This window comes from Diabrotica virgifera, chromosome 6 (assembly GCF_917563875.1).
Source record: "Diabrotica virgifera virgifera chromosome 6, PGI_DIABVI_V3a".
Classification (NCBI taxonomy): Eukaryota; Metazoa; Arthropoda; class Insecta; order Coleoptera; family Chrysomelidae; genus Diabrotica; species Diabrotica virgifera.
This window is the reverse complement of record NC_065448.1, coordinates 189,665,095-189,687,405: the sequence shown is the minus strand read 5'-3', so window position 1 is coordinate 189,687,405 and position 22,311 is coordinate 189,665,095. Positions and strand designations below refer to the sequence as shown.

At 30.8% G+C, this 22,311-nt stretch overlaps 2 protein-coding genes across 5 annotated transcripts in view; both read left to right on the top strand.

Annotated features, from left to right (window-relative positions):
- The window catches only part of LOC114328055 (neuropeptide F receptor), a 1,158,133-nt gene that overhangs the window by 654,235 nt on the left and 481,587 nt on the right, over positions 1-22,311 (top strand). The gene's annotated exons all lie outside the window — the stretch shown is intronic.
- Positions 20,261-21,773, top strand: LOC126886262 (uncharacterized). Its single transcript, XM_050653131.1, has 2 exons — positions 20,261-20,543; positions 20,599-21,773. Exon 2 carries the CDS (start codon positions 20,661-20,663, stop codon positions 21,771-21,773), a length of 1,113 nt encoding a protein of 370 aa, XP_050509088.1. The 5' UTR covers positions 20,261-20,543; positions 20,599-20,660.

Sequence of the window (22,311 nt, the reverse complement as noted above, 5' to 3'; positions counted from 1 at the left end):
AACACTAGTTTACAGTGCGCCAATGTGTGTGAGCAGGGTGAATTTAGCGTTATAAATAAAAAATTACAGAAGCTAGAGATTTAATTTTAGAAAAATCTTTATATAAGGTTTTTTTTTTGTAAAATTTTCTGAATTTTTTAATGGTCAAGTCAGTTTTTTTCTAAAAATTATATTTTCGGAGTTATTTAAAAAAACATCTAACTTCGCTGTTCATTTGTTTAATAAAAAATGAAGCACCCACTTCTCGAGTAGAACTTTTTGATATGTTGTTTATTAAACAATTCTTAATGAAATTACAAAAAGTTTTATCTTGTTTGATTTTTTCCGAACTGATAATCTAAATGCACTCCCCTATACCTTATTTAATCTTAATCAAAATTGTGATTTTGTTGCCAAGAGAAAAGGAGATTATAAAAAATAATAATAATAAACAGTATATAATCGTTACCTACAACTTACAAACCATATTTATTATTAGCTAAAACAATGAATGTTTACTTGGACATCTTCCAGATTTTACAGATTTGTCCAAATGTGACAAATAAAGAAAACATAACTTGATACCTTTAGTGTTGTACAAAAAACTGTAATAAAACATGCACAAACAATTACGTGATGTACCCCTTAAAAAGACACTAACACTACACTGATCTGAGTACAAATGGTTAAACAATAGGGTGGGCCGAAAAAATATTTTTTATCCGATCGAAACGGGGTAGGTTTTAAAAGTTGCATTTGGGGTCCTAAAAGAAAACTGCAAAATATTTTTGCTGAAAAAAAATATCTTCAGTCTGCGCATTTGACTTAAAATTTCAGTTTTTTTGGTAAAAAGTAACTTTTTGGAAATAATTTTGTACACATTAAGAAATGAGATAGAATGACCGGGTAGCGTTATACATGTTTGTTAACACTAATAAAATAACGCCAAACAGTTTCATTTGTCTTATGCAACATCGTCAGTGTGCGCAAGTACCAACATTTTGAGTGAAAATTTAATATTTATACCGGTAGACTTTTTAAAGGGATTAGTCGTAGATATATTTGAAAGATTAAAAATAGTTGCGTTTAAGTTAGGTAAATTACATTAAAACAATATAGAATTGAAATGTCAGATAAACAAATTAGTTTGTCGGAACTGGTTTGTGTTGGATATGATGGATGTCCAACTAACACAGGCAAAAGTAATGGTGTTATAAGAATACTGGAAACTAAACTAGACAAACCTTTACAATGGGTGGTGTGTCAGTTACACACCAATGAACTTCCACTGAGACATCTTTTTGAATTTTTAGATGGTCAAACATCTGGCACTCATGGCTTAGCGGTTCAATTGGCAAAGCGTTAGCTGACTGCCACAAACAAACTCCAACTAAGTTTGAACCGATAATGAGCCCAGTTGAAGTGCTTTTTCCAGATTTATACAAAGTAGATTTGAGTATGGATCAGAAATATTTATACGACATATATGCAAAATAGTTACTAAAGGAGAATCACCACCAGGATCTGGGGATAGAAGTCCTGGAAAGTTAAATCATGCACGGTGAGTGACAACTGCCAATCGTGTACTCCGATTGTACATTGCATCTAGTTCACCATCAGATCAGTTGAAAGATTTAGCCAAATATGTTGCCTTAGTTTATGCTCCAAGCTGGTTCACTATCAAATGCAATCACAAACTGAAGGATGGTTCAAGCAACCTTTGAAAAATGCTGGACTTTTCATCATATATGTCACACGAACAAAAGAAAGTGATTCATAAGTGCATTCAAAATAATGCATACTTCGCACACCCCGAAAATATGCTTGTGGCAATGCTCTTCGATGACAGGGGACACATTCGTCAGCTTGCGATCAGACGAATATTAAAAGCCAGCAGAAAAAACGACACAGAAATAGTTCGACTTTTTGAAATTCCTAAAATAAATTTTTCTGCCAAAGAATACATAGATTTAATTGAATGGCAGTTTATGGATGTAACTGAGCCCCCTGTTACCATGCATCTATCAGAAGAGGACCTCAATAGAATATTGGTTGACAGCGTGTCAGATATTCTTGCAGAAGGTGTGCTGGGAAAATTACCGACACATACTCAAGCTGTCGAAAGAGCAGTAAAAGAAGTCACACGATCAGCACTACAAGTGTGCCATGAAAAGAAAAGGGATGAAATAATCAGAACTAGACTATTTGACAGAGCAATACGGCCTAAGTTTGACTCTAAGAAAGAGTTCAAAGCCTAAGCAAAAAAAAAAGAACGTGCTCTCATGGTTGGGTGGAAGGGAGGGCACGGGTGAGACTCGACAAGCAACCACCTCCTCGTGGTGAGTCCTGGGTAGTTCATTATGAACTAGCGAAGAGTTGCATAAATGATGATATATTTTCCTCGATAAATGTACAAAAAAAAAGTTGACTGTAGACTTTTCAAAACAACTAGACTTCAAATATTAGAAAACGTCAGTGGTATAAAAACATTGTATTTAACCTTAAAATCATGTACATTGGTACACAAGCATACTGAAGATGTTGCATAAGACAAATGAAACTGTTTGGGGTTATTCTATTAGTGTTAACAAACATATATAACGCTACCCGGTCATTCTACCTCATTTCTTAATGTGTACAAAATTATTTCCAAAAAGTTATTTTTTACCAAAAAAACTGAAATTTTAAGTCAAATGCGCAGACTGAAGATATTTTTTTTTCAGCAAAAATATGTTGCAGTTTTCTTTTAGGACCCCAAATGCAACTTTTAAAACCTACCCCGTTTCGATCGGATAAAAAAATATTTTTTCGGCCCACCCTATTAAACAATAATTGTTGTACATTTTTTTCCTTTGAAAGGCGTTAGCTTTTCTGTATTTCCGTTCACCGGGCCAGGGTTTGAACTCACATATTTCACAACGCAGTGAAGTATGGACGACCTCCTCTCCCGCTTGGCTATCCGATCGACTTTAGTAATTTGCAATTTTCGTTACATAGGAATATTCTTAACTTGCTGTCCAATTGTAAATTTTATAATTTTAAATTTCTATACATTCTGCAAATTCGTAAGGCGTCTTCAAAGATTGCCCCAATAATATAAGCTCCTTAATTTTTCAGTATATTCCTGGACTTCATTTCTGTCCTGGACATAAGTTCTTTTCAAGAAAATTTCATCCTTCCATCCGTTATCAAGTTTAACATGTAAGAATAATTAATTTTTAAAAAGACACTGTCCATTCTAAAGAATTAGTTAAGTTAAAAGTCAGACAGGGGATTCTTTCGATTTTACTTTTTAGAATTTGCCTCTCGGCCAAGTAATTTTCTGTAATATTTATTCTTTTGATGTGTTATTCGGTTGCCAAAAGCAATAAGTTGGAGGAAATATGACGTGGTATCTCAAAACTATATGTAGATTAAAAATAATCTGATTTCATTTCTCTTTAATTTCCGTGTTCTACAATACCAAGTTTTATATAGTACATATTATATTATATTTTCTGATTAAACTTTCTATAAATGTGCACCGGTGATTCGCTATCAATAGAACATATCAGGCGGCTTTCGATTGTTAGTGGATCATGATCTTTTATACAGGGTGTAACAAAAATACAGATCATAAATTAAACCACATATTCTGGGACCAAAAATAGTTCGAATGAACCTAACTTACCTTAGTACAAATATGCACACAAAAGAAGTTACAGCCCTTTGAAGTTACAAAATGAAAATCAATTTTTTTGAATATGTCGAAAACTGTTAAAGATTTTTTGTTGAAAATGGACACGTGGCATTCTTATGGAAAGAACATCTTAAAGAAAAATAATAGTGAAATTTGTGCACCCCATAAAAATTTTATGGGGGTTTTGTTCCCTTAACCCCCCCAAACTTTTGTGTACGTGTCAAATATATTATGATTGTGACGCCATTAGTTAAATTAAATATTTTTAAAACTTTTTTGCTTCTTAGTATTTTTTCTATAAGGCAGTTTTTATCGAGTTGCGGCTTATTTTTTAATATGTTTACATAAAAATTTTATGAGGGTTTTGTTCTTTTAAACCCCCAAATGTTTGTGTACGGTCCAATTAAACTATTACTGCGGTACCATTATTTAAACACAGTGTTTTTAAAACTTTTTTGCCTCTTTGTATTTTTTTGATAAAGCATCTTTTATCGAGATGTGGCTTCTTTTTTAATATGGTTCAAAATATACTTAAAAATGTAAATCATAAATAAATTTTCATTTTATTACCAAGTCTCCATAATCGTACTTTACCATATACAAATATGTGGCGGATTTGACAAATATTGAACTATCTCGATAAAAACTGACTTTTTAACTTGTGTTTAACTAACGGCGCTAAAATAATATTTAAATTGGAACGTACACAAAAGTTTGGGGGGGGGGGGTTTAAAGGAACCAAACCCCCATAAAATCTGTATGGGGTGTTCAAATTTCATTATAATTTTTTCTTAAAATACTACTACCGTAAGAATACCACATGTCCATTTTCAATAAAAAATCTCTAGTAGTTTTCTATATATTGGAAAAATTCGATTTTCATTTTGTAACTTCAAAGGGTTGTAACTTTTTTCCGTGCACATTTGTACTAAGGTAAGTTAGGTTCAATCGACCTATTTTTGGTCCCAAAATATGCGATTAAATTTATGACCTGTATTTTTGTTACACCCTGTATATTCAGTACTAATACTTGTTTTTGCTTTTATAGATAAGCATAGAAAATAATCCTAATGGCACTGGTTAAACAAACGCAATAAATATATCTTTGATCTTTCTATTATGTTTCAACGCCCTAATTTAGATATTGCTAGTGTCTATTATACAGAGCCAACGAAAAAATCATATATTTAATATTTAGTCGCAAAATAATTAGGGCAGTCAATGAGGGTATGTGGCTCCGAATTCCATCCTACTATATCGATTTACGTGATATTTTCACAGTAAGTAGGGAATAGCCCAAGAAACAAACTCTATCCTATGCCGAGGTGTGCTTTTGTCTTGGGGGCGGTTCGCACCCCTTCTCGAGGGTGGAAAATTGTTTGCTTAAATAACTACGGAAGTTGCTAGATAACCTAATACTAAGCAAAAATTGCTCTATTATTTTTTTTTTGAAAACTCAATACTTTTTGAGTTATTCCTGGTTGAAAATTAGCCATTTTCATTGAAACATAACACATTTTCTAACGGTTTTTTGCTAATACCTTAAAAACTATGCATCTCACTAAAAAAACTATATAAAACATGTTTGTAGCTTATAAAATGACAAAGAGATTCTTGACTTTATGAATCTTCTAGTTATAACACAAAAAGAGATATGGTAAGTGAAAAACTTGTTTTCTTGGTGCATGCCCAAATCAGTGTATTTAACTTGAAATAACAGAGAAACGGTCGATTTTAGGTGTATAATGCTGCCAATAACTTTTGTTGTGCTTGAAAAGACCTATAAATTAAGCAATAAAAAATGTTGATTACATTCAAACTATGCGAGATAAACTGTAAAAATTTTGATGACTAACGTATTTTAAGAAAAAAATGAGAAGAATATTTAACCCCTCATCCACAAGAATTTAAATGCATCGTTTTCCTTTTACAATACATTTTACTATAGTGTTATTTTTATTTTCAAACCGTTGGGCGGGTTTAAAATGAATGGTTTTTGAAATAAATAAGATCAAATTATTGAGCGCATTTTTAAATTTTCTTAAAAATCTTCCTATTTCTCCATGTAACTCGAAAATGATAAGAGATGCCAAAAAAAGATGCCATACAAAAATGTAGGTTTCTTCTAGATAAACATTCTGATTTTATTTTCTATAGCTGTATCTCTTATCATTTTCAAGTTACATGGAGAAAAAGGAAGATTTTTTAGAAAATTTAAATATGCGCTCTATAATTTGATCTTATTTTTTTAAAAAACCATTCATATTAAACTCGCTCAACTTTTTGAACATAAAAATAACACTGTAGTAAAATGTAGTGTAGAAGGAAAACGATGCATTTAAATTCTTGTGGATGAGGGGTTAAATAAACTTCTCAATTTTTTTCTTAAAATTCGTTAGTCATCAATTTTTTGCAGCATATCTCGCTTAGTTTGAATGTAATCGACATTTAATATAGCATATTTGAAAGGAGTTTTCAAGCACAATAAAAGATATTGGTGGCATTATATACCTAAAATCGAGCGTTTCTCTGTTATTTCAAGTTGAATACACTGATTTGAGCATGCACCAAAAAAAAACTCTTTTTACCTACCATATCTCTTTTTGTGTATAACTGGAAGATTGAAGAAGGAACAAATCCCTTTGATTCTTTATGGCCTACAAAAATATCTTATATAATTTTTTTAGCTAGATGCATTGTTTTTAAAGTATTCGCAAAAAAACGTTTGAAAATGTGTTATATTTCAATGAAAATGGCCAATTGTCAACCACGAATAACTCAAAAAGTAATGTGTTTTCGAAAAAAAAATTATAGAACAGTTTTTGCTTAGAATTAGGTTCTCTAGCAAGTTCCGTAGTTGTTTAACCAAAAAATTGTCCACCCCCTCGAAGGGGTGGGAACCGCCCCAAGACAAAATCACACATCAGCATAGGGTAGACTTTGAATAAAGAGATATTTTCAGGCTATTCCTAAAATTTCATTAAAATCAATGCAGTAGGATAGAATTCGGAGGTAATAACCTCTTCTTGCTCTTATTGACTGCCCTAAATTGATTTTATTCATTTTAAGTACAATTCTCAGACGGGAAGATGGGGAGGTTTTCTTGCAAAGGGACTGTAGCTCAATAATCAAAATGCTCGTATTTTAAGAATTTGTTCTAGGAATGTTTACGCTATATGAACTACATCCGCGATAAGATATATTTTAATTTTTCTCAACATTTTTGACTTGAATCAATTAAAGGGCTGTCTGGGGGTTAAGAGGTTGAGCTCAAAAATCGAAACTATACAGGGTCTCCCGAAACGATTGGGCATAAATTATACCACACATTCTGAGGTCAAAAATAGTTCGATTGAACCTAACTTACCTTAGTACAAATGTGCTCATACAAAAAAGTTACAGCCCTTTGAAGTTAGAAAATGAAAATCGATTTTTTTCAATATATCGAAAACTGTTAAATATTTTTTATTGAAAATGGACATATATAACTCTTATGGCAGGAACATCGTAAAACAAAATTATAGTGAAGTTTGTCCTCTCCATAAAAATTTTATGGGGCTTTTGTTCCCTTAAACCTCCCCCCCCCCCCAAATTTTTGTGTACGTTCCAAGTAATTCATTATTGTAGTACCATTAGTTAAACACAACGTTTTAAAACTTTTTACCTCTTAGTAATTTTTCGATAAGCCAGTTATTATCGAGATGCGGCTTCTTTTTTAATATATTTACATAAAAATTTTATGGGGATTTTGTGCTTTAAACCTACCAAATGTTTGTGTACGTTCCAATTAAACTATTATTGTAGTACCATTAGTTAAACAGTGTTTCTAAAACTTTTTTGCCTCTTAGTCTTTTTTTGATAAGTCGCCTTTTATCCAAATGTGGCTTCTTTTCAAAATATGTCTAAAAATGTAAATTATAAATAAATATTCAGATTATTAACAGATCTCTCTACTTAATACTTAACCGTATACAAATAAATATGTGGTGTATTCTACAAATATTCAAAATACTCGATAAACACTGGCTTATCGAAAAAGTATTAAAAGGCAAAAAAGTTTTTTAAACATAGTGTTTAATAAATGGTACTACAATAATAATTAAATTGGAACGTACACAAAAGTTTGGGGGGTTTAAAGGAACAAAACCCCCATAAAATTTTTATTGGGTGTCCAACTTTCACTATAATTTTTTCTTAAGATACTACTACCATAAGAATGCCACATGTCCATTTTCAATACAAAATCTCTAATAGTTTTCGATATATTGGGAAAAATCGATTTTCAATTTGTAACTTCAAAGGGCTGTAACTTTTTTTGTGTGCACTATTGTATATAGGTAAGTGAGGTTCTATCAACCTATTTTTGACCCCATAATATGTGGTATAATTTATGACCAATCTTTTCGGGACACCCTGTATAACTTCGAAAGCTCCTAAATAGATCGTAATTCTGCCGTAAGGTACGATTCAATATCTCTATTTTTAAGTATTGGGGGTGAGTCCCTCCCACTAAAATATTAAATAGCTGCCCAGTTTAACAAGCTCTAAATTTTTAATTTTCGGGATATGAAAGCTCATGAATGGCTAGTAAATCAGTGCTATTTGTTTTTTAATTTCTGCAAGTAAGGGGGGGGGATCAGCTCAATAGGTTCGTCTGGGTGGCTAATTTTCATTTTCTCTTGGCACATGTCCAACCCATCACATATTAATTGTCGATGATTAAGTACTTAACTCTGCGTAAACACTATGTTACTACTTGAAACTACACTACTCACGTCTAGGTTGGTCTCCAATCACCAGCTGGCTATTGGCTGGTGTCATAGTGTTTCCGGAAAGTTAATTCTTTAATTATAGACAATATGTCGCTTAAATTTATACTTTTAAGTATTTAATAGGTAATTTAAACACGTCCTCAAATTATTGGTTATGAGTTATCCTCATCCTAAAGTTATTGGTTGACAAATTTGAACAATTTTAATCCATTTTATTTGTTAGTTTAATGTTTCATTAAATATATACCAACTATACTAGTTTTTACTTTATTGTGAAGATTTGTGTGTAAATATTACTTCATCGATTTGAATTTCTGAAGGATTCTTTTATATTATTTTACTTTGTTTGTATTTACAACGCATCAACTCGAAAAATACTTTTTATTTTTAATATTATTTTACCAATTTAAACAGTTTCGGGGATCTTTAGTCTTATTCAAATAAATGTCTAAAGTGCTTTTGACATTATAATTTTCATCAAAAGGTGACTAATTTCATTAATTTTAGACCTATCAAATAGGTTCATTTTGTTTAATCAGGATATATCAATAAAATGTACATGGATATTGCATTACCGTTTAGTTGCTAAATACTTCAAACACAAAACGAGTTTTCGGTCCTACCAACATCGATTTCAACGTTTTTTTTTTCCACATCGTAACCAAATTGGGAAATTTCAACCATCAACAAACATTTCATTTTACAATCGTCGTTGACACCAAAAAATAACAAAAAAAATTTGCATCTACTCTAAATACAATGTCATGCGACAAAATTTGGGAACAAAAAATACCTGAAATGGAAATTCGAATTTAGGGTGAAGTTGCGTTACAAAAACTTTTATTGTTAGAGCAATATTTTAATGGGATTTGCACATAATATGTACAATATAAAAATATTAGTGCAGTCACTGAAGGTTTTCACCTCCGATTTCGTTGAACCTTCATCGATTTTCATGAAAATTGATAAGTAGTTAGAGGATACCTCAAGGAATAAAGGTGATATGATGCCAACTTGCGCTTTTACCCTGGGGGTGGATGCCACCCCTTATCAGGGGTGAAAATTATTTCATTAAAACTAATACCATAAATCGATAGAGGGACAAATTCTAAGCAAAATTTGTTATATAAAGTTATTAATATAAATCAATAGTTTTTGAGTTATTAAAGATCAAAGCTTTTATTTTTTCGTAAAAAATGCATGTTTTAAAGCTGTTATTCACGTATAACTAAAAAACTACAAGCTTTTACAAAAAAAGTTATTATTACCAAAATTAAAGACAATAAAAAATTGAATACACTCCTTATTTAAAGAACTACAATTATGTTAATTCAAAGTGAGTTATGGATAATTGAACGTATATTTTTTTCGACGAGTACGCACATCTAAGTATTCAAGCTTCACTAACGGGAAAACGATGCATTTTATAAAATATACCTTCTAATCACTTGTCCGAGTACTTCGGAACACCTATCAAACGAGCTCCAGAAGAGGTTAATAGCATCAAAATTAAGCAAGTTATGATGAAAATAAGAGAACCCTTTCGGATTTTTTTGGAAAAAGTGAAAAATAAAACATACGCCATTTCCACAAATATTAAAATTTATAGAAATCCTTAAAAGAGTTTCTTTACGTTAGCACAAGTATTAATTTCAAAAATTTTTACCGGTTTAGAACGCATATTTTTGACAAAAAGATATAATTTTAAAAAATCAGAATTTTTCAAATTATCGTAATTTTCATTTTCTTTTAATAATAACTCCAAAAATACTCAATACAAGAAAAAAATGATATATAACAAATTTTATTTTTTTCTGTGTCAAATATTCTACCTATTTACTATTTCTGTAGGGTACAAAATAACCGAGATAGAAACGTTTAAAGCTTAAATTTTGCTGCGAGAATCGTGTAGCCGGGGCCATTTAACCTTTGTTTTTTAAAAGAATAAGAGGTTTAAAAGATTAAATTTAACATAGTTTAAAAGCCCTTAGTATTATCTTTCAAGTGGTTTTTAGGTGAATCTGATATATCATAATTAACGGAGTTATTTAAAAAAAAAACCATAACATTTTTTGGAAAAATTTTTAAAAGAAAATTTTGAAAAATTTTTGGAGCATAAATTTTAATGCTATCAACTTTTCCGGGGGCTCATTTGATAGATATTTTTAAATACTTTGACAAATGTTAAATAAGTTTATGTAATAAAATACATAATTTTCCCGTTATTTAAGCTTGAATACTTAGATTTGGGTAGTCGCCGAAAGAAATATACATTCAATTAACTATAACTCACTTTCAGTTAACATTAATAGGTTTTCCTGGTAAGTAATGTATTTCATTTTTTATTAGCTTCAATTTTGGTAATAATAACTTTTTTGTAAAAATTTATAGTTTTTGAGTTATTTATAAAAGATCGGCTAGACATGCATTTTTTCACGAAAAATTAAAATCTTTAATTGTTAATAAGTGAAAAAGTTTTGGTTTATTTCAATAACTTGATATAACAAATTTTGCTTAGAGTTAGTCCCTCTATCGAATTATGGGGTTATTTTTAGTAAAATAATTTTCACCCTCGAGAAGGGGTGGCATCCACCCCCAGGGTAAAAGCGCAAGTTGGCACCATATCACCCTTGTTCCTTGAGATGTCCTCTAACCACTTACTAATTTTTAGGCAAATAGATTGACGTTCAACGAAATCGGAGGTAATAGCTCATATCCACCTTCAGTGACTCCACTATAGTATCCTCGTCCAATTTACTTACCGTTGCACGTCATCCGCGCCATAGCCTGTGACACGATACCAACACGAAATATCTAGGCGGTAGGTGTGTTCCCCTTTAGAATCATTTTGATTCTAAAAAAGAACACACCCACCGCCTAAATATTTCGTGTTGGTATCGTGTCACAGGCTATGGCGCGGATGACGTGCAACGGTAAGTAAATTGGACGAGGTATATATAAAAAGTAATATTTAGAAATGGTATTGATTGTGATGATTTTTATTTGCGGTAAAAGCATAGCCGTGTATGAAAACTCCTTTTTAAGCAATAACTTTTACATATTTTAAACTAAAATTATCTTATATAAACTGTTTCACGAAATATAAATGACTGAAAAGAAAATTGCTTTAGCCGCCATCTTGATTTGTGAGGAGAACTGTTTTGTTACTCAATATTAACGCCATTTCCAACTTCTCGACTAAAATGGATACAGCTGAAATTCTTGAAAATGTCATTTCATTTATGAGTACGATCTATATTTTTCGAGTTAATGGAGGCAAATAGTGGAAGGAGTGGAATGAAGGGGAAGAAGAATAATGATTTAATTGATTCTGGTTTATTACTAATTTTACGACATAACTGTACATAAAAAAATCGAGATAATTATATTTAATACAATTTTGATGTGTTTATTTTGTCCGCTAAAATCAATATTTGAGGTGGTACGTATGCGGTAAAGGCTCGAGTTTTCACTCTAGAGCGTTGAACACAGAAAATGTTAATGACCGTAATGTTCTGAATTACGTTCTTAATAGAAAATGCAGTGGATATTCTTAGTATAGTCTTCCACTCTAACTTTTCCCATGCATATTTTAATTAAAAACTAAATTTCTATGGAATTCGAGGTATTTTTTAAATTAATTGATGGATTCGACCGTTACTTGATGGAAGTTCATTTTATCTAACAATAAAACACTGAAAACGTTTGTTTTCTATATTTCCACAAAATTTTGTGGTAGTATAGAAAACAAACATTTTCAGTGTTTTATTGTTAGATTTTTTTAATTAGTTCAAATCTTACTTAGATAATAGGAAACAACTGGTTAGAGCAAAAATGATATTGATATAGTCTCAAAAACATTGTATGTGGAGTACATCAAGGTTCAGTATTGGGTCCTCTTCATTTCTTTATCTTCATAAATGAGATCACTAATTTAAAAACCCATTGAAAAATTTTTCTTTTTGCTAATGATACCAGTATCACTTGGAGCAACTCAACTATTGCAACTCTTCATGCAACTATAACTTTTGATCTTCTTACCATAAAAACCTGGTCTGACTCTTATTTACTCTCCTTAGCGTGGGTAAAGTAGCATTATCCTATAAAGGTGCTCTTCAACCCCTGCTTGTGAATAACAGCCAGATCTCTACCGTTCATGCTGTAAAATTTCTTGTTTTTTTTTAGACAGCAACCTCAAATGGCCCCTTCATATCGATTTGTTAAGTAAGAACTCGCCTCAACCTGCTATGCTATAAGATCTATTTCGAAGGAACTCAATTAAGCATCCTCTAAAATAACATATTTTAACTTTGTTCGAGTCTCATCTTCGATATGGTCTTCCTTTTTGGGGTTCTAGTACAGCTGCCCAATTTGATGTTATTTTCAAATTACAAAAAAGAGCAATAAGATATCTGTTTGACATCAGTAGAAAAACCCATTGCGAAAGTTACTTTACAGATCACGAAATTTTAACCCTTCCATCTTTGTATATTTTAGAAACTGTTTGCTTAATTCGTAAACACCTGCATATCTTTCCAGCAAGGCCTCATAGTAAAAAAATCTATATCATATTCCGCAAAAAACTATAAAACCATCTCCCTTTACAACTTAAATCTGCAACATATTTCCCCAAGTTTCGTAAAATGACAAAAGTCCATCTATCTAAAAGACCATAATATTATTCAATAGAAGAGTTACTCTATGACTAACTAAGAAATTACAGCAATGTACAAGTAACTAAAGTATATTTATCTATACAGTGTGCCAATTTTAGAACTTACAATGGGCTCTATCTCACGAACAGAAGCTGATATCGGAAAAATGCTTGAAACCGTTTCTAGGATAGTAAGGGGGACTAATATGACATGAAAGAAAACTCACCCCCATCAACCCTCTAGTTCCCACCCACCACACCCAAAAAAGTTTAAATTGCAAACCCCTACTTGTGATACATCATTGAAAAGCCTGTAAAAAATGCTATCCAATGGTATAAATAATAATTACACAGGGTAAAGCAATAATTATGAAAATTTGGCTTAAACGGAAAATTTAATGAGGTTTTTGTTGAACTACCAAATTTGTTAAAAATGTCAATTAAGTAAATGTTCAAAGTGTTTTCCATTGTTTTTTAAACAATAATCCAGCCTATTTTCAAATTCTGCACGAACTTTGGCAAATGTTGTTCTAGTAATAGCGCGACATGCTTGCGTAATTCTTTCTCGCAATTACCCAAGTGACGTAGGTTGAGTTTTATAAACAACTGAATTTAGGTAACCCCATAGAAAAAAGTCAGGTGGCGGTAAGTCTGGTGATCTCGGAGGCCACTCATTGGGACCTCTCCTTCCAATCCATCTGTTCGGATAATTAGTATCCAACCAGTGCCTAACTGGAGCTGCATAATGAGGAAGTGTTCCATCTTGTTGGAGTGTAGCAAATTTTCGTCTAGAGCTAAGTTGCCTTGGTCGTCCCTTTGGTTTTCTAATTCATGCACAATTAAAGGTTTGATGGTGTTTTCCAGCATATCGAGATAAATGTCGCCACTTAAATTGCCTGGTATGATCAAGGGGCCAATTATAGCATCGCCTAATATTCCTCCCCAAACATTCAATTTTTCAGGATATTGCGTGTGACCTTTGAATTGATGCGGGTTCGCATCACTCCAGTACCGCCAGTTTTGTTTATTTACATTACCATTCAGCATAAAAGTACGTGCATCAGTGAAACAAATATTTTTTACCACTCTCGATTCAACGTGAATTCTTTCAGTCGTGAGTTCACAAAACTCAATTCGTCGGTATGGATTTTCATCTCCTAGTTCTTGAAGAATTTGTATTTTAAACGGGTGAAACTTACGTAATTTCAACACCTTTCTAACTGACTCATGTGAAAGTCCTGTCATTGCAGATACTTGACGTGTTGATGCAGTAGGCTTTATTGCAAAATTTCCATGGACCTCAATTTGGGATGCTTCATTCAGTAATCTTGGGGTATCCCTTTTTTATTTTGCACTGATGCTGTTTCTCTAAACTTTTCAACTAAATCGCGAACGTACACGTGAATTACATTTTTGTCCGGATGCCTTTCATTAAATATTTGAGCTGTTCGTAAATAACACTGGTTCAGGGATGCAAATATGAAAATGATCTCCACGCGTTTAGAAGGCCTCGATTTTTGACCCTACTAAACAGATACGAAGCATAATCGTTCGATAACGAAGCGAAGGGTCAAAAATCGAGACATACTGTAAACCATCGTGACAACTACAGCTGAATGACAGTACCGATCGTACAAATAATGAAAACTAATGACATTTAATAAAAGTCTCAAATAAAGAAAAAATTATTGAATCTGACAGAACCCAAAAGCAGATGTTTTCAACTTGTTTTGCAAAAACGGCAAGTTTTTATTTGACAAAAAAATGTTCGACGGACACTTATCATTCAAAATAATAATCCGGGAGATATCATTACAAATACAAAAGTCATAGTATGCCGGCTGATATTAACACCCTGTATAATTATTATTTATACCATTGGATAGCATTTTTTATAGTCTTTTAAATGATGTATCACAAGTAGGGGTTTGTAATTTAAAATTTTTTGCTTGTGGTGGGTGGTTCCTAGGGGGCTGATGGGGGTGAGTTATCTTTCAGGTCATTTTAGTTCCCCCGTACTTTCCTAGAAACGGGTTCAAGCATTTTTTGATATCAGCTTTTGTTCCTGAGATATAGCCCATTGTAAGTTTTAAAATTGACACACTGTATATGGGTGTCACATACAGCATCTTAAACTTATTAGTTCCTGTATTTGTGTTTTAATATGTGTTGTATATTCAATTTGCAATTTACCTTAATTTTGCAATATATTGGTTTTGTTTTTTTCTTCAATTTTTCAACTTGTACAGCTGGTTCCAAAAAATATTGATACGACTCTTAAAGCGTACTTATTTTATAGAAAATTGAGCAGTGTATTTTGAAGCATAAATACTTATTAATTATATACTGTCACTGTCACTGCCAAATCTTAAAATTTGTCAGATAACCTATTCTGTTCAATATCAAAAATGGCTCCACATGCTAGAAAAGAACTTAAAGCATGAATTGTAACGAAATTAGAAGATGGTTGGTCACTTTCTGCCGTACCGAACTAACGAGCGATCCACAATTATTGGGATCAAAGCTAGCCGTGCAAAAAATTACGTATGTCTTGTTTTAATCTGAATTTATATCCTTGGTTTATCAATTAATTTTGATTAACATTATAAAACATAAAAAATCAGTCAAAGCCTAACACAGAATTTTAATCAGAAATAAAAAGAATTAAAAAAATTATAAGTAATAATAATAAATAAAATCAAACAAACTACATAACCTAACTTTTCTTGTTTACTTGACGTACACTGCAAAGTTGACGTAAACTGGAAAGTATATCTGAATTAAGAATAGACATGCACTGTATAGCTATCTCTGTCGTTCAAAGCCACCTATAGTGACAATAATTTTGGATCACACGTTATTTTAACGTAAGCAGAACAACAGTTTTTAATAATAATAAAAGATGGAGAGAACAAAAAACTCTCGAAAGAATTAAAAGTTCTGGAAGACTAAAAATATCTACTGGTCATTAAGACCGTACGCTTTTGGAGAGATTAGAAGAGAATGCTTTTGAAGATGCGAAAACTGCAAATGCACGAATTCAAAATAATATCAAAATTTAGACCTGAATAATTATTACAGCTGGTTCCAAAAAAAACTGATACGACTCTTAAACCGTATTTTGTAAAAAATTGAGCAGTGTATTTTGAAGGATAAATACTTATTATTTACATTCTCTCACTGTCACTGCCAAATCCTAAAATTTGTCAGATTATTTCATTCATAGGAGATTCTGACCAATAGAAAGCTACAGAAATCTAAATTAGACTGATAATTTTTGATAATTTCCCGTCGTCAAGTATATAACGTCAGATGCCCTTCGTTGCTATGAAAAAATACATTCTGTGACATTAACCTTTAACTACCCGCGTATCAAGTTATAACATAACTACACGCGTGGCGTACTTTATACGCCACAAGAAAATAAACTTAAAAACAGCGAATTTGTTTATTTTTTTTTTGATAAAATACACTTAGTTGTTTATATAAACCTTATTCGGCATCAATAAATACTTGGAGTTCCTTCTCAGTAAGCCAATTGGGATTTATAACTGGAATCATGGAATAACTGGATTCCATCATAAATAAAATAACTAATAAAAAATTTTTTGAAATGTGATTTTTTGCAGGAGAAAAAGTATTGTTTATAAACTATGACTAAATAATGACTAAATAACAATTGAAATATGTACTTATATTACTACTTATATTAATATAATCGTGGCGTATATTGTCCACCACCGGAAACAACAAATATTAAACTGTAAACTACGATCTTCCCAAAACGCCGATTATAACGAAACTAAAACCAAATTGTAAAGCACATTCCATTGATAAGTTAGAGAGGTAAACAAGGTCAAAAATTAAATTTTTAAATATATTTGCAGTAGAATTCTTATATCTCGAGTACAAAATACGCCAGCGCGTGTAGTTAAAGGTTAATGACAATTAATGTTTTAAAAATTATAAAAGTGGTGACTTTCAACCGTAAAATATTTATAACAACAGTGTGTTTAATTGTACTAATTTGTACTTACATAAATAAATTACATACAATAAAATTTTGGTTTTGAACAGTTCTATTCATGAAATAATCGCAACAAATTGCACTAGATCTCTAAAATTAATATAGAATTTTAGAGCTCTTGTGCAATTACTACTGATAACTTGTTATGTTCACCCTCAAAAAATGGCTGTTTGTTCGTTTATTTTCTTCTTTGTCTGTCATAATAAATAATATAATATAATGTCAGAACAATCAAATACACTGCTCAAAATCATCAAATGTCTAACTAAGGGTCGTATCAATTTTTTTAGGATCCAACTGTGTATATATTTTTTATATTGACGATTTATCTAATTTCAAAAAATTGTATATGTTATTGTTATTTTTTTGTGACTATGTTAAGCTTTGTCCATAAAATTGTATAATTTTCAGTGACAATAAAGCATATTTCTATTTAACACAGTCATTTGTTTCTAGCTTCTGTCATGTGTCACATAATATTAATATATCTACGTCGTAAGTTATTGGTATCTATCAATGATACAAACCAAAGACGTATGACGTAGATATATTATTATTACATGACACATGACAGAAGCTCGAAACAATTGACAATCGATGAAAAGCCCCATTCTATTCTATATGGAACTCTCACAGAACTTCTCACAGAAACTAATATCGGAAAATTAAGCTGCTTCCCCATTGAAATCACAACAAGTTAAACGAGGATAAAGAATACAGAATGTCTTTAATAGCTTATGAATTTTGACGCTATAATTTTCAATGACACTGACAGTTTTATTGGTTTATTTGCATTTATTGCTTATTTGGTTTTATAAGTCAATAAAGTTTTATTTATTTATGAATAAAGTTTATTTGGTTTTATATTTACAAAAAATAAATATAATATTTCAGTTAAATAAAGGGAGAGTTGCAATACTTTTGGGTCTCCAGACAAAGACGAATATTAGTAATATCGTAGTGTTGATACCTAAATTTGTGAACAATTTGCAATTGTATTACTGTTTCGCCAAAGGAACGATATATTAAAAATATTAGTAATTTGTTTATATAATTCACTCGATTATTCTTGTATTTCTCAACCTTAACATAATATAAAATATAATAATATAAAATCTTAACAATGTTAACTTTTTTGTTGTGACTGTTTTTTAATTTATTTATTACCGTTCTATATTTAGCTTTAGGGGTCTTATCTTTATGTTTTTTGTTAAGTCCATCAACCTCCTCAATAATGGTAAAAGATTAAACACTATAATTAAGTATCTTTATAAAATACCTACACGGGATAACAGCCATTTTCTAATTACCACTTACTATCACATCATTCTATACATTTCAATATAACCACATTTTTAATAAATACACTTATTAGTATTATTACACATCAATATCCGCAATAGTGAAAATAGATTAAACACGAATAAAATAACTTTATAAAATACATTCACGGGGTATTAGTCATTTCCTAATTCTGACACTCTGACAGTACGACTCACTGAACAACACAACGACGTACGTTTCATTTTATTTTTTGATTTAACTTAATTGAAAATGAATCGTGACGCATGGGAAAAGTTAGAGTAAAAGAACTATATCTAACGAGATTGTGCATATCGAACACAACAATAGCGAGCAAAAATACAGTCTTAATTACCGCACAGAGTTCTTGGATTCATCGGAAATGCCGAACCCCCAAGTCATAATAATTTACAATAATTAACGAAAGGATTAATTTCCATTATGGTTTGTAACATTAATCAACCTCGATTATGTAATGGAATAAGACCGACCGTTAAAAAGCTAATGAATAATGTCATTGTGGCAACGTTAAGTTAAATACAAAGATATGATATCTTCTTCCCGAACATACCAATGGTTTCAACGGACTTACCGTTTGATTTTAGATGATTTACAATTTCCAATGCATCTAGCTTTTGCATAAAGATAAACAAAAAAGAAATCGCAAGGCGAATCATTGAAAATGTGCGGAAAAAACTTGGAGTTTCCATTCGAGTTAACGTCGCGTTTTCGGTCATCAGAAAATCGCCATCCTTGTATATTTAGGAAAGACCAAAATTATTGGGTAACTTCTTCGTAACGGTTATGGTTTTCTACAACAACGACCACAAGAATTAAGAATTCTGCACTAAAAACTTAATTATTTCTTAATTACAAGACAATTTTATCATTTGTAATAATTTTACCTTACAAATAACAATAACAATTATTTTACCGTAAAAATAGTCACTATAATATTTGTCTAGATTTTTATTTTATTGTAACATGTCGTTTTAAGCTCTAGTAAATTTTTTAAAAAAGACTTTGCGGCATTTCAAAATTTAAGTGGCGCAGTCAGTATTATGGGCAAACGAATATGGAATACGGATTAAGTGATATAAATTCGGGTTCGTTTCAACAATTTATTGACCGTAATTCGAGAGTGTATTTTACTGTAGGTGGAATGAGTAGCTTTGACTAACGGGAATAGTATTAAGTGGACTTTTTGAGTGAATAAAGTATATAATTTAGTATAGGAGATATCCGCTTAGTTAAATCTCAGTAATGAACCAGCTTAATGAGTAGGCAATTATTTCCTGATAATTGCGTATATCATATAGAGAGCCTAACATTTTAGTAAATCCTGATCCTTAAGAGCAAACAGTAACGCGTCATCAATATTTTTGTTTTTCGAAAGTTCTGCGAACTTTCAACAGTGAGGCAATACTGCGTCGGTAATTCGACACTGACAGTGACATTTTTATAATATTAAAAACAATAATTTTTATACTCACAGGCGCGAAATGTTGCCGAGTCAGTCACGTTCGATTTCTTGTTATATAAAATCGATTATTAGTAGATCCAGTGTGACAAAAAATCTAGGCATGGGTTAAAAAATTTATATGAAGAAAGTTTATTTTTTTGTTCTTCTTAATGGCGGTACAGGCTTTTTTGGCAATAATTTATTTAGTTATTGAGTAATTTCCACATACCAACATATTTCTCAAATTGGGCTCTTTACCGCCATTTTTTATTATTATTTATATTATATAATATATATATATATATATATATATATATATATATAATATATATATATATATATATATATATATATATATATATATATATATATATATATATATATATATATGTAATGAAACTACATATTATACTTTCATCATTTTAATATTGCTGTGCTCCAAGATGTCATCTCAAATTGGAATTTCAAATTGGAACGCAGTCAGCCAACGTTAGAAATTCGGAACACACTCCTGGCCTGCCGAACCGTCACTAGCTGAGAAGAGATTGGATTGACAGACGTCGTCATTTATGAAATGTCAAGCATTTATGAAACTTTTATTTTCACTTATTTGTAGAAATAATCATAGATTGGGAATATTGACATTAAATGTCGTTTCTTTATTCTAGGTAAATATTGTAAATGTTGTATTAAAACATGTTTTAATAAAATACTTTATTCTAGAGCAACACAGCTGTCCTTATTCCTATAAATATCATTACAAAACGACATTACTAGTCAAAAAAATGGAGAAATTAAAGTTCCAGTTTACAATACAGGGATCCGCAGATGGAAAAACGAATGAAATATGTATAACAGCAATTGAAACTCCAGATGGACGTGTTTTTGAGCTCCCAGAAGAATTCAAGCAGGTAAATAAACATACATACCTAGCGAAATCTAATGTATTTATGAAAGTAAAAAATTCTTTGAAAAAAAGAGGTCAAAAAAGAAATTTATGGGTACCATTAGATATTGAAATGAGAAAGATATATTTAGATGATGGTGAGAATTTACAATTTGGGGAACAGTATTTAGATGAGAAAACACAATCTGTAGTTGCTACTTATGAAAAAGAAATACCATCAATAAAAAATTTAAGCAGAGTAACTGAAAGTTTTTTGATTGAAAAATTTTCTATAAAAATACCGAATGCTTGTCAGTGGATGGAAGACTTTGAGAGAGAGTGCGAACGATTTGAAATCATAGATGATGAACAGAAAATAGAGTCATTAAAATACTTACTTGAAAAACAATGTTTAGATTGGTACAGTAGCATGATAATTAAATACACAGTACAATCAGATTGGAAAATTTGGAAAACAAACTTTTGTGATGCATATGAAAAGAAAGGTTGGTCTCAAATCAAATACGCATTCACATTCAAATATCAAAGTGGTTCTCTTATAGAATATGCAACAAAAAAAGAAAGATTATTATTGGAAGTAAATAAAACAATCGACAATAACACATTAATAAACCTTATTGTATTAGGTTTGCCAGACGACATAATGAATAAACTTGATAAATATTCATTGATTTCAACTACTCATCTATTTAGTGAGTTGAACAAGAATGAATACTTGGTAAACAAGCAAGGTAAAAGACAGAAAGTATTCTTAGATTTTAAAGAAAAAGTTGAAGAAAAACAATACAAAACCAGCCAAAGATTATACAAAGAACAAAAACACGTATGCAGTATTTGTGAAAAGCTTAAAAAAGGAACACGTTACCACTTAGAATCAGCATGTTGGTATAAGGCAAAAGATAATCACAATGACAAAGATAGTCAAATTCAACTTATCAACAACTCAGAAATAGAATGTGAACTACAAAATGAAAATCAAAAAAACTGCTAGTGTTGCCATTAATAAAAGTAAAATTAGTACTGAATAGCAATTTTGAGATTTTTGGAATATATGATTCAGGTTCAAATGTCTCATTAATAAATTCAAAATTGTTGAAAATAAATAATGAAAGACTAATTAATCCTAGAGGTACTAATTTAAAAACTATTAATGGCCTTAAAAAAACAAATGGAATGGTCAAATTAAGTATAAAAATTTTTGACGTAGAAAAAGAAACTGAAGTCTTTGTGATTGACAAGGATAATTTTGATTATGATTTTCTAATTGGTTTAGACTGTATAAAAAATTTTTATTTATGTCAAGATGAAAACCTGAAAATAAGTCAAAAACCACCTATACATATAGATACTATTTCTAAGGAAATAGAAAAAACTTTTCAAACAAATGCTAAAATTTCTAAGGAAATTAATGAAGAAATAATATTTGCTTCTAAGGAAACAAATGATAATTCAAAGGTATCTGATATGTCAAATGAAATGGGAAATAAACATTTAATAAATTTTAATGAACACTTTGAAAATCAAATTTT